This window comes from Archocentrus centrarchus, chromosome 10 (assembly GCF_007364275.1).
Source record: "Archocentrus centrarchus isolate MPI-CPG fArcCen1 chromosome 10, fArcCen1, whole genome shotgun sequence".
Classification (NCBI taxonomy): domain Eukaryota; kingdom Metazoa; phylum Chordata; class Actinopteri; order Cichliformes; family Cichlidae; genus Archocentrus; species Archocentrus centrarchus.
Window position 1 is genome coordinate 327,925 of NC_044355.1, and position 14,432 is coordinate 342,356.

Genomic DNA, 14,432 nt, shown 5'->3' on the forward strand with positions numbered 1-14,432 from the left:
CCACAAACAGAAACGAGAACTTTTCAGAAACAACATTGTGACATTACTCAGAGAGGAAGAGGTCGGCCCGTTATACTCCCAAAATATGAAGCACAACCACAGCCAGATTACAGCTGACTGAAACTTCTCATCATTAGTCAGATTCTCATGACATGAAGTTCAGAAAAACAAGAGGAGTAAACAGGAAGTGAAAGAAGGTTGAAGAGGAAACCACAGTCTGCAACACATGCACTAATATCTACATAAAAACACCCTCACCTTCATCATCCTGCCGGCTGTTTGCCTTCTGAGTCTTCTCTCCTTTCTTGCCTTTGCTTTTCTTCTGATGAAGACAAAAAGTAGACAAAGTGCTTAAAAAAAATACAACGTATGTTAGCAGGTTTAAATTCTTCCTCTTAACGGAGACATATTTTGTGGGTGTACGTATACACACACACACACACACACACACACACACACACACACAGTGCTTAACACATTTATTAGACCACCGTCATAAAGACAAGAAAACACTTATTTTAGGAATGTGTCAAAAACTAAAAACGACTGAATTCGCTGAACTGAATCCAGTCAAGAATAAAATTAAACCTCTTAGTGCTGTTATAGTAAAGTCATTGATCAAGTGTGTGAAGTCTGATGGTCCAGCTTGAACAGGATGCATCTATGTGTGAATTTGAACATCCTCAGTCACATCGTTCTCGAGTTATGGCCAACATTAAAGTTTTCGTGGAACAGACACTGCCACCATAACAATAGCTCAACTTTTTCTTAGAAACAGCAGAGCTAAAAATTATTACGGTAATTACTGATGCTGTTAACTGAGGCCAGCTGTGGCATAAACCTTAAACTGAGTGGCAGTCTAATAAATCTATTAACCCCTTAACTGGCAGCAAAAAAATCACCTGACAAAAACTACATAACACCCTCTGGTTATTATTGGCTCTGAACAACCCATTTCATAGCCTATTAACTGGCTGCGTCTGGTCCGCCGGCCGAATGAAGTGCATTTATATGGCAGGCTAGACCCGCCCATTTTGACTGACACCTCATTCGGCCAATCATGTTAAGAAATGGGTTTCCCAGAGCCAATAATACTCAGAGGGCGTCACGTAGCTTTGTCAGGTGATTTGGTGCAGCCAGTTACATGATTGGCCGAATGACGTGTCAATAAAAATGGGAGGGTCTAGCCTGCCATATAAAAGGGACTACAAACGGCCCGTCACCGGGCCCTTGCCAGTTAAGGGGTTAAGCACTTGTATCTTTTTGTACTATTCTCTGTTACTCTTTTATGCTGTTTCACTATGTTCATGCTTGGAGCTGAGTAATAAGTACATTTCCTGAGATGGGATCATTAAAGTCTTAGCTGCAGTATTTCTCTGTGCAAGCTAGCATCAACCCAAAAAAAACAAAATTAAAGCCACAAGCGGCGATGATCGGGCCCTCGCACCCGGTGCACGTCGACCCGTGGCGTGCTCGAGCCGTGCCGCCCTCTGAGGTTTCTTGATCCAGCATGCAAAATGGGGCATGGATCTGATTGAGTTTTTTTGATCGTGATGGTGTACAGAATGTCTGTAACCAATTTCATACATTTCTGCGAAACTAAATCTTTTGCTCTCCATATAAACCCAATGCAGTATTTGGGGTATGGTCACGGCTGAGGCGTGCCAAATAGACCATGGGTCTCATTGACCTTTTTGATCAGGATGATGTCAGGAATGTTGAAACAAATTTTCATGCATTTCAGAGAAACTAAATTCAGAGAAACTAATTCTGTGGACCATCATACAAATTTTCATTTCCTACTGTAGGGGGCGCTATTGCACCTATAGCCTTGAATCAGTAGTTTTGGGTTCAGCCTGAGTTTGTACATGAGTGGTTACATTTTTAGGCTGATCGGGCAAAGCACGTGCGAATGAGTGCACAAACAATTTTGTGGCATGGGAGAAAAACGAAGGCCAAATTCATCGGCCTGGTGTGACAAGGCCGTTGAGTATTCTACAAAACCATGAATAACTTTTGATGGGCTACTTGTCTAGATGATCTGAAGCCATTTTGGTCTCACTGGGTGAAATACCTTAGGAGGAGATGGTTTAAATAGCAGGCCTGAAAATGGCAAAAATTGACACCTTCAATTGAAAATGGCTGACTTCCTGTAGGGTTTCGGGTATGGGTCTAAGAGACTTTTTTGTATGTCTTAGGATGTTAGCCTGCACAATTTCATATATGTAGATGAAATGTAGCTCTGGGGCTATGCAAAAAACATGGTAATTCATGATATTTCCAGGTCCCACTAGGTGGCACTCTAATATTTAGGGACTTTATGCACATCATTGTGTTCAGGGTGGGAGGCTTATCAAACCACTAAAGTTTGACACGGATTGGGCAATGTGGCTTTGAGTTACTGCCATTTTTGTCTTCATGGTGAAAAACTGAACTTCACAATCCTGCCAGGGTCATGCCCTTTGGCAAAAACTCACAGTTTTGAAAACAATGTAAGGCCAACTCCTTAAGGCTTTCCAGGGGAAATTTGAGATGGTTCTGCTCAACCACCTTGGAGCTGTACCTCAAAGTGTAAAACATGACATTTCCTGTACCCACTAGGTGGCACTGCGACTGTCAGTAAATATTATATGTATGGGTTCAGGGGCAGACCGTTATCCTACTGAAGAAGTTTGATCCAGATTGGATAATGTAGGTTTCAATGAGAGGCAATCAAAATTTCCTGGCGAATGATCGAAATTCACTGTGGTGTCACAGCCACGTCCTCTGGTGAAAACTCATCATTTTTGAAATTTAGATTCCCCCTGGTGTGTAGATAAGATAAAACAAATATGAAGTTGATAACATCCAAAACCTATGAGTTATTAGAGAACGTATGAGGGCAGGAAATCGCTAAAATCATCCATTTAATTCAAAATGGCGGACTTCCTGTTGGGTTTAGGGCATTGGACCCTGTGGTCTTTTATTTGTCTCGACATGTTACATATGTGTACTAAATTTCATACATATATGTGAAACACAGCAGTGGGAATAGAGCTAAAGGTGGCGCTTTAGAGCCATTTTGAAAGGGCCATGCCTGAAACCATTAAAATACTTAAATTTTCACCAGACCTGACGTGTGCAAAATTTCATGCGTTTTTGAGCATGTTTAGGCCCTCAATAAAGCATTTCATTTTCACTTTAAAAATGTCCAAAGCAATTACAATAGGGCCTTCGCACAGGTTGCCCTGAAAAAAAAAACAAAAAAAAAAAAAACTATTGAGTCATCCTCAGCCCATCCTGGTCATATATGTCCTGTAGGTCATGTATGTTGTCCAGCAGCTGAGAGAGTTTTTTACTGTATTGCTGAGTATCACTATGATGGAGCCACCAGTGTTCAGATACATGCTGTGTAGAGATGTTATATATATCTGGCTGACATCTCCCATGGCAGCTGTTAGAAAGTACAAAGTTACTAGTTATTTGTGCTGTTTCATGAGTCACTGATGGATAAAATATTACACACATTAGTTTCATGGAGGGCAGCACGGTGGAGCAGTGGTTAGCACTGCTGCCTCACAGTTAGAATACCATCTGGAAGACCTGGGTTCGTTCCACCTTGGCCCAGGCCTCACCCTCTCTCTTTGTGTGGAGTTTGCATATTCTCCTCGTGTCTGCGGGGGTTTCCTCCGGGTACTCCGGCTTCCTCCCACATTCCAAAGACATGCACTTACTGGGGTTAGGTTAATTGGCTACTCTAAATTGCCCATAGGTGTGAATGTGAGTGTGAAAGGTTGTTGGCCCTGCGACAGGCTGGCGACCTGCCTCTCACCCTATGGCTGGGATAGGCTCCAGCCCCCCCGCGACCCTGAACAGGATAAGCAGAAGTGAATGGATGGATGGTGTCATGGATCACATTAGCTGGTGAAGTTAACTGGCAAGCTAGCCAACTAACATTTCCACTGAGATGTAATTTTGCTAGCAATAATGTTAGCAAGCGCTTAGCTTTAATCCAGGCAGCTGTAAACTAGCCATGCTAAATCTGGTGATTATTAGTTTGTTACATTAGCTGATAAAATAATTTGAAACTAAGTTAGCAGATCAACCCCAGGAGACAGATAAATCCAACTCAAATTTTAAGCTCTCTGAAAAATCCTGTCTTATCGGTGCTAGCAGGCAAATTAGTAAAAGCTAACATTAGCCAGCAGAAAGCTAGAGGAAAGTAGCTGTTAATTACTGCGGTCAAGTGAGCCGTCAATTCTGAGCCGCGGTCAAGCCAGCCGCAGATCAGACGCCGCTTAAATTTTCTTGCGCTTCTAGCCTAAGCTTTATGGTAATGCTCGTCTTTCATTGCCGATTTCTTTTTTTTTTTTTTTTAGCCTGTTATGTCTGGCATTTTTCACAATCGGAATGATGATCCGAATGCACTGATGTACCAAACATATTTGCTTTAACAAGAACAGCTCTATAGGTTTTCTATAGGCTATTCTTGTTATTGTTTGTATTGTTATTTATTTATCTTTTTATTTAGTTATTTATGCCAAGTCTGACAGGCAACAAGGGTTGGCTCTCACTGCGGTATTGTATCACTTCCTGTTCCTGTTTCGGAGCACAGTGTTTTTCTGTCTGTTACCTGTTAAATCTGTATAGCTCGATCTATCTGGATAACAACATATTTTAGTGTAATCTTCACCTACTTTATCTAGAGCACACTCTTTACTGAATCACCTGTATTCACATTATTGACTTTATTTGTTTTTAGAAATTCGCTAGCTTAGCGCAGCTAGTAGCTTAGCTCTTAGCCGACTCACTAGCAGCATGGCTTCTTCTCCTGTTCCTCCTGCACTTTCCTGCTCTGTGTGTCACATGTTTAGTTACTCCTCGGCCTCCTTTAGCATTAACAATACTTGTAATAAATGTAGACTGTTTGTAGCTCTGGAGGCCAGGCTTTCTGAATTGGAGACTCGGCTCCAATTCAATGGGGTGGCTGTAGCTCAGTAGGTAGAGCAGGTCACCTACTGATCGGAAGGTCAGCGGTTCGAATCCTGGCTACTCCAGGCTACATGCCAATGTATCCTTGGGCAAGATACTTAACCCCAAGTTGCTCTCCGACCGTTCTGTCGGAGTATGAATCGTGTGAATGTTAGTTAATTAAAAAGCACTTAGCTTAGTAAAAAATGGAAGTGCTTGTATGAATGGGAGTGCATGGGTGAATGCACAGGTTGTATAAGCGCTTTGAGTGCTCATACTGAGTAGAAAAGCGCTATATAAGAACTAGTCCATTTACCATCCACACCCTGGAAAATCCTACATCCAGCCAGGCCCCTGTAGCGGGTGCGGACCATGGTAGCTTAGCCGCCGTTAGCTCCCCCCCCAGCAGATCCCGAGCAGCAGGGAAAACAGGCCGGCTGGGTGACGGTGAGGAGGAAGCGTAGTCCTAAGCAGAAGCCCCGGGTACACCACCAACCTGTTCACGTCTCTAACCGTTTTTCTCCACTCTGTGACACACCCGCCGAGGAACAAACTCTGGTTATTGGCGACTCTGTTTTGAGAAACATGAAGCTAGAGACACCGGCGACCATAGTCAAATGTCTTCCAGGGGCCAGAGCAGGTGACATTCATGGAAATTTGAAACTGCTGGCTAAGGCTAATCGTAGATTTGGTAAGATCGTTATTCACGTCGGCAGTAATGACACCCGGTTACGCCAATCGGAGGTCACTAAAATTAATATTGACTCGGTGTGTAACTTCGCAAAAACAGTGTCGGACTCTGTAGTTTTCTCTGGGCCCCTCCCCAATCAGACCAGGAGCGACATGTTTAGCCACATGTTCTCCTTGAATCGCTGGCTGTCTGAGTGGTGTCCAAAAAATGACGTGGGCTTCATAGATAATTGGCAAAGTTTCTGGGGAAAACCTGGTCTTGTTAGGAGAGACGGCATCCATCCCACTTTGGATGGAGCAGCTCTCATTTCTAGAAATATGGCCAAATTTATTAACCCTCCTAAAACCTGACTACCCAGGGTTGAGACCAGGAAGCAGAGTTGCAGTCTTACACGCCTCTCTGCAGCTTCTCTCCTCCTGCCATCCCCCCAAAACCCCATCCCCATAGAGTCAGTGCCTGCTCCCAGACCACCAAAAAACAAAGCTAAAATCAGCAAAAAGCTATTTAAGCATAAAAATTCAAAAACAATAAATAATACAGCTTCATCAAGTGCACCAAAGAATAAAACAATTAAATGTGGATTGTTAAACATTAGGTCTCTCTCTTCCAAGTCCCTATTAGTAAATGATTTAATAATTGATCAACATATTGATTTATTCTGCCTTACAGAAACCTGGTTACAGCAGGATGAATATGTTAGTTTAAATGAATCAACACCCCCGAGTCACAGTAACTGTCAGAATGCTCGAAGCACAGGTCGAGGAGGAGGATTAGCTGCAATCTTCAATTCCAGCTTATTAATTAATCAAAGACCCAGACAAAGTTTTCATTCTTTTGAAAGCCTGACTCTTAGTCTTGTCCATCCTAATTGGGAAAATCAAAAACCAGTTTTATTTGTTACTATCTATCGTCCACCTGGTCCCTACTCAGAGTTTCTGTCTGATTTCTCAGACTTTTTATCTGATTTAGTGCTCAGTTCAGATAAAATCATTATAGTGGGTGATTTTAACATCCATGTAGATGCTGAGAATGACAGCCTCAACACTGCATTTAATCTATTGTTAGATTCAATTGGCTTCTCTCAAAATGTAAAGGAGCCCACCCACCACTTTAATCATACTCTGGATCTTGTCCTAACATATGGCATAGAAACTGAAGACTTAACAGTATTCCCTGAAAGCCCCCTCCTGTCTGATCATTTCTTAGTAACATTTACATTTACTTTAATGGATTACACAGCAGTGGGGAATAAGTTTTATTACAGTAGAAGTCTTTCTGAAAGTGCTGTAACTAAGTTTAAGGATCTAATTCCTTCATTGTTATGCTCTTCAGTGCCAACACAGTGCAGAGCAGCTACCTAAACTCTGCTCCCAGTGAGGTCGATTATCTCGTCAATAGTTTTACATCCTCACTGCGTATAACTTTGGATACTGTGGCTCCTCTGAAAAGGAAAGCTTCAAATCAGAAGTGCCTGACTCCGTGGTATAATTCACAAACTCACAGCTTAAAGCAGATAACCCGTAAGCTGGAGAGGGAATGGCGTCTCTAAATTAGAAGATGCTCATTTAGCCTGGAAAAAGAGTTTGTTGCTCTATAAAAAAGCCCTCCGTAAAGCTAGGACATCTTACTACTCATCATTAATTGAAGAAAATAACAACCCCAGGTTTCTTTTCAGCACTGTAGCCAGGCTGACAAAGAGTCAGAGCTCTGTAGAGCCGAGTATTCCTTTCACTTTAACTAGTAGTGACTTCATGGATTTCTTTACAAATAACATTTTAGACATTAGAGAAAAAATTATTCATAACCATCTCAAAGATTTATCTTCATGTTCGGCTGCTTTCAGCACTGCTGGTATTTGTTTAGACTCTTTGGCTCCAGTTGATCTTTCAGAGTTAACTTCAATAGTTACTTCCTCCAAACCAGCAACATGGTTGTTAGATCCCATTCCTACTAGACTGTTCAAAGAAGTCTTTCCAATTATTGATGCTTCTATCTTAAAAATGATCAATCAGTCTTTATTAGTTGGCTATGTACCACAGGCCTTCAAGGTGGCTGTAATTAAACCTCTGCTTAAAAAGCCATCACTGACCCAGCTGTCTTAGCTAATTATAGGCCAATCTCCAACCTTCCTTTTCTCTCAAAGACTCTTGAAATAGTTGTAGTAAAACAGCTAACTGATCATCTGCAGAGGAACGGTTTATTTGAAGAGTTTCAGTCAGGTTTCAGAATTCATCACAGTACAGAAACAGCATTAGTGAAGGTTACAAATGATCTTCTTAGAGCCTCTGACAGTGGACTCATCTCTGTTCTTGTCCTGTTGGACCTCAGTGCAGCTTTTGATACTGTTGACCATAACATTTTATTACAGAGATTAGAGCATACTATAGGTATTAAAGGTACTGCACTGCAGTGGTTTGAATCATATTTATCTAATAGACTCCAATTTGTTCATGTAAATGGGGAGTCTTCTTCACACACTAAGGTTAATTATGGAGTTCCACAGGGTTCTGTGCTAGGACCAAGTTTATTTACATTATACATGCTTCCCTTAGGCAGTATTATTAGAAAGCATTGCATCAATTTTCATTGTTATGCAGATGATACTCAGCTTTACCTATTAATGAAGCCAGATGACGCACATCAATGAGTTAAACTGCAGGAATGTCTGAAAGACATTAAGGCCTGGATGACCTCTAATTTCCTGCTTCTAAATTCAGATAAAACTGAAGTTCTTGTACTCGGCCCCACAAATCTTAGAAACATGGTGTCAAACCAGATACTTACTCTGGATGACATTACTTTGGCCTCCAGTAACACTGTGAGAAATCTTGGAGTCATTTTTGACCAGGATATGTCCTTCAATGCACATATTAAACAAATATGTAGGACCGCTTTTTTGCATTTGTGCAATATTTCTAAAATTAGAAACATCCTTTCTCAGAGTGATGCTGAAAAGCTAATTCATGCATTTATTATTTCTAGGCTGGACTATTGTAATTCATTATTATCAGGCTGTCCTAAAAGCTCCCTGAAAAGCCTTCAGCTGATCCAAAATGCTGCAGCTAGAGTACTGACAGGGACTAGAAAGAGAGAGCATATTTCTCCCATATTGGCTTCTCTTCATTGGCTCCCTGTTAAATCTAGAATAGAATTTAAAATTCTTCTCCTCACCTACAAGGTCTTGAATAATCAGGCACCATCTTATCTCAAAGACCTTATAGTACCATATCACCCCAATAGAGCACTTCGCTCTCAGACTGCTGGCTTACTTGTGGTTCCTAGGATACTTAAGAGTAGAATGGGAGGCAGAGCCTTCAGCTTTCAGGCCCCTCTTCTGTGGAACCAGCTTCCAGCTTGGATTTGGGAGACAGACACCCTCTCTATTTTTAAGATTAGGCTTAAAACTTTACTTTTTGATCAAGCTTATAGTTAGGGCTGGATCAGGTGACCCTGAACCCTCCCTTAGTTATGCTGCTATAGGCCTAGGCTGCTGGGGGAGGTTCCCATAATGCACTGTTTCTTTTCATTCACCTTATTTACTTTGTTTATACTCCACTCTGCATTTAATCATTAATTGATATTAATCTCTGGCTCTCTTCCACAGCATGTCTTTCTCTCCCCTCAGCCCAACCGGTCGTGGCAGATGACCCCCCCTCCCTGAGCCTGGCTCTGATGGAGGTTTCTTCCTGTTAAAGGGAGTTTTTCCTTCCCACTGTCACCAAGTGCTGCTCATAGGGGGTCGTTCTGACTGTTGGGTTTTCTCTGTATTATTGTAGGGTCTTTACCCACAATACAAAGCACCTTGAGGCGACTGTTTGTTGTGATTTGGCGCTATATAAATAAAATTGAATTGAATTGAATTGAACAAGGAAGGGGCAAGAACAAGAGGTGGGGGGAGAAGAAAGGGGGGGGTGACGAAAGGAAGAAAGGAAAAAGAAAAAGAAAAACACAAAAAAAAATCTAAGAAAAGTAGATATACTCACACACACTCACATGCACAAGTTTATTGTTTGTAGTAATGTGTGTGTATGCACCTCTGTCATGCAATGTACTCAATAATGAGGGCAAGAAACTGCAACCATGCCCCCCGCGATCCAGAGGCAAATAGGGAAGGACCCAGGGGACCCAGGCCATCCACAGCCCAGGAGCTCAGAAGACCTGGGGCCAGACATCCAGATGGTAACTGCGTGCACTCCCCAGAGGAGGAAGGAGGGAGACCACAGACGGAGCCCCCACAGTCAAAGGGCTAGAGTCCAGAGAGCCATTTTTTTAATTTGATATTTTCCATATTAAATGGACCTGGGTGAATATGAGTGGATTTGTCACCTGATTTCTGTGGATTCCTGCAGTTATTTGTGATGAAACTGGGTCCACATGCAAAGGGGGGTCAGCCAGAGTGATAATCTGTTGAGAAGTCGACGTCAACTTCCTATGCTGATTGTTTATGAATTTTTTAATTTGATATTTTCCATATTGAGCAAACCTTGGTGAATTTTGTGCAGATTTGTTCTGTAATTTAAGTGGAGTCCTTAACTAGCCTTAGATGAAATTTCACAGCCAGGTAGAGTGAATAAGGCAGAAGCTGAATCTATCAAAGCTATCAATGATAAGCTTTAATGGCCTCATAAAAAATATAACCACACGGACTGAGTTCATTAAATAGGCTCAGAATTGTCAATTTATAATTACAATTGTACAGTCCTATAACTTGACCCTGGGTTTATTTATTATGATTTTGTGCATGAATATTAGCCACATCCATCCATCCAGCCTGGAGCCTATCCCAGATGTCTGCAAAATCAGCTCTGTAGGCCATGATGAAGACCTGAATAAATTTCTAATGAGAGCGAATCATGAGCGAAGAATTTGATTACCATCAAATTTCAAATGACTAAAGGAACACATCTTTATTGAGGAAAAAAAAATAGGACTTCTGGAGCTGTACTTCTCTAAATTTCGCCAAAACAACACACACACACACACACACACACACACACACACACACACACACACACACCACAACTTTGTCTTAAAATGCATAATTTAATAAATGTTATTTTTATATGTCATAGTGTTTTACAGAACGAGAACATATAAATCAAAAACAACTACTGGTTATTTTTGTTCCGCTGTACAGAACTCGGCAACGAAGGACGAGCATTACCATAAAGCTTATATTAGGGTAGAAGCGCAAGAAAATTTAAGCGGCGGCTGATCTGCAGCTCACAAGTGACGGCTCACTTGACCGCGGTTGTTAATTCTAGCTGTTACTTGAGCTAGCATTAGCTTACTTACTACTACAGACAAATTTTATGACACCCCAACGTAACAGCTAGCTGGCTAATGTAAGAGTCAAATCAAAACCAAAGCCTCGCTGATAAAGAGTTGGGGCTTTTTTTTTTATACTGACAGTTAACTGAGCCAGCTACAGATAAGGCTACTCAAAATGGTCGGCCGATCCGTGACGGGACCTTGGCCGGTTCGTGGCCGATTCGGGGCCGGAACGTGGCCGAAATGAAATCCCCCGCTCATGACGCAGCAGTTCAGCCACGGGTGGGAACACCCCTAAGCAGCATTTGGGAAAACTGGTGGTAATGTGTTGTGTCCACCAGGAGAAGCAGTGATAGTGGAAGTGCTTTCACTTACAGCTTGTTATGCTGTATCTAATTCATACATATTATACTCACGGGTTCTATGATTCTAATGGAATCCTAATGTTGAACCTTTCTGTAAAACACTGATCTAAATATATGCTTGCTGCCAGTAAAGTAGACGGCTGTAAATGACTTGTTGACCTATAATCTGCTTTCCAAATTAACATTCACAGCGGCAACAATCGCAGTCATGGCGCAACAGTGTCCAGCCTAATACTGCAGTATTTATTTATTTACGTATTTATATAGGTACAAAAACTGCGTATGCTGACAGGTAGGAGGGGCGTTAATGTTTGGTCTGAATAACCCTAACCTGATGAATAAGTAAATAAGCACACTAATTACATGATGTTCTATCACCAGTTTTACAAATAATTTATAGACTGCATTATTTTAAAATGTAGTAGACTGCCTGCCACAGACCACTTTGTCTTTTTCTGTAAATTAAAATCGTGAGCTCTGATAGCTGCGCTCAAAAGAGAGAGTGTCCGCACCTTTGGATAAAATAAATTAATACTGCGTATCTCTGGTAAATCGCTACAGTGATTTTAAGGGCAGAAACTACCTTTGCAGACAAATAAGAGAGCCCAGACTATCATTAGCATTACAGAGGATCCTTCTGTGGACGAATTCTCTCTCTCTCCCACCCCCACTGTGGACCGCTGTGGCCGGCTCACCAGCTGAGTGCGGCAATTTTAAGTGGCAGCATCTCTACATTGTAATAGGCATACGGTTTAAGTATGCCCATTAAGACAGTGATAAGACAGTGTACCCTCTTCGAAGGAAACAACAGAAAGTATTTATAACAGTAAAAACAGTCCAGTTTGTATTTAACTGACCACGTTTTTCCCGTTTTAATGCTTGTTGATTTGCACTGTGATGCAAATCACAGTGAAATCTTTTCACCTCTCAGTGATCAGGTGTGAAATAAAACACTTCCTGCAGCCAAGAAGCTCCCCGCCACCCCCATCTCTGTGTCTGTAGAAATTTTTGAGCGAACGCGACTGCTAAAAGTCGATCATTAAACTTTTGGATGCATTCAGGAAAACTCCAACACTTTGACACTCAGACCATTCTTGTTAACTTGGGGCAATAATGAGAGCATCGACTCTACTCGGGAGATACTCGCGGTTTCAACACCAAAAAATAAACCACCAAAAACTGAATGTCAACTTGGAAAACCTTAAATTTATGGAATTCATAAAGTGTTCTAAGCTGGCTTTTATTGGTGGTCTTTGAACATCCCGTTTTCTAGAAAGCACCATGAGCTTTGCTCTCAGTCATGTCACCCAGCCCGTTTCCCTGCCCCCACCTCCATAAAGTTAGCACTGGTCTAATTCAATTTAATTTGGTGGCTCAGTACTCCAAAATCTCTAATTTCTTCATATTTTACAGGAAACAGGTGCAGCCATTTATTGAAATATACATGAATGCCGTTTATAAGGTTCAAAATGTAGCCTGAAAGTCATTATTTGGTATGACCTTCTTTATTCTTCAGCACAGTCTGAACTCTATGAGGCAGCTTTCTGTAATTTCTGAAGTAGTCTTCAGGAACAGTTCTCCAGGCTTCTTGAAGGTCATTCAAAGCTCTTCTTTGGATGTTTCTGCCTTTTGTTGCATTCACTGTCAGGATGCTCCCACACTGCTTCAGTAATGTTGAAGTCTGGGCTCTGGGGAGGCCAATCCATGACTGAGAGTTTTCCATTGTGTGTTTTTCTATCCAGGCATGCTTTTACTGCATTGCCTGCATGTTTGAGACTTTTCTGTGCTGATAAATGATTTTTGACAAGATCTCAGCACCAGTGGATGAAATGCAGCCCCAAACCATGAACCAGAACCTGCAGTGTTTTACAGACAGCTGTAGACACTCACTGCCACTGCTCACTCCTGATCTCCTCCATACATATCGATTAATTTGAACAAAAATTTCCAGTTTGTGCTCATCACTCTATAAAACCCATTGTTAAGTGCCATTTTTGAGTAATTCATAGTTTATTTTTAAGAGCCTTTTAAAAAATTCCAGAAAGCAGGATTCATGAGTATCAATCAGTTTATCTTCAGTACACATTTCTGAGAAGGCACATCTGTCTGATGGTGGAAGGACAGCTGGAACATCTCTTGGTGACACTCAGCAATTGAGGGAAAGGGGTGTGGTCATGCTGGGAAGTAGATATGCCCAGAAGGAGGAGGGGGACTTCCAGCCGGCTGGGAGCGGCAACTTTGAGTGGCTTCTACTGTAACCTACGCTGGTAGCCACTCATTAGGTTAGTGATTAGCAGGCTCCTAGTTGCTCTGTCACTGTTGGTGGTGAAAGTGGAAAAAGAAGCACTGGGGCACTCAGGAGAAAGTTAAATTTACCCCTTCACATAAAAATGAACCCAGAGGTGGATACAGATACCCGAGTCAGAGAAGGTTTCAATTTTTGATTTACACTACAGCCTGTTCAGACATGAAAAATATTAAATGAATTATGTTTAACATTCTGTAATAGTTGGAAAATGATGATGAACCAATGACTGAGTCCTGGTCCGGCTCCAGCCAGGCTGGTTATGAAAGCGTCTCATTAGTCTCCACATGACTGACACTGTAACTTTGCCTCTTTTTCGTGTGTTACGTAACCTCAGCTGCTGCTGCAGAACAGACCACAGTTCCTGCTCCTAAAAACTAAAGAACCGCCATCCTGCCTCCTCCATACCTGCACAAAGATCATGCCTCACCTGGCGCAGGGACTCAACGGCACTCACCTGCAGTCTGATCCAATATCAGTCAAAGAATGTGTGTGTCAAAGAAAAATTAAGATTATTGATTGCAAAAAGCTGTTAATATGAGGAGCAAAAAAATGCAATAAATTATTCAACATTAACACAAATGAAGTGTCTTAAATGTAATAACCTGCAGCTACACCTGAAAAAGGTGGAGCAGAAAGACAAAATGATTTAATTAAAGCCCTCCTAAAATCTTTTTTAAAACCAAACTTTTACCAGCTGAAGTATCAAACTATGAGGGGACGATAAACCTTGATGATGCAACTAGAACTTGGGTAAAACAGAAACGGATATAAAAAGGGCAAACACACACACACACACACACACACACGCACACACACACACACACACACACACACACACACACACACA

At 41.7% G+C, this 14,432-nt stretch overlaps 1 protein-coding gene across 2 annotated transcripts in view; it reads right to left on the reverse strand.

Moving 5' to 3' along the window:
* ccdc69 (coiled-coil domain containing 69) overlaps window positions 1–14,432 on the reverse strand; it is a 61,842-nt gene that overhangs the window by 39,001 nt on the left and 8,409 nt on the right. For both annotated transcript variants that reach the window (XM_030738607.1, XM_030738606.1), the window contains exon 2: window positions 259–322. In XM_030738607.1, the coding sequence (XP_030594467.1) occupies window positions 259–322 (64 nt within the window). The remainder of the gene's footprint in view (window positions 1–258; window positions 323–14,432) is intronic.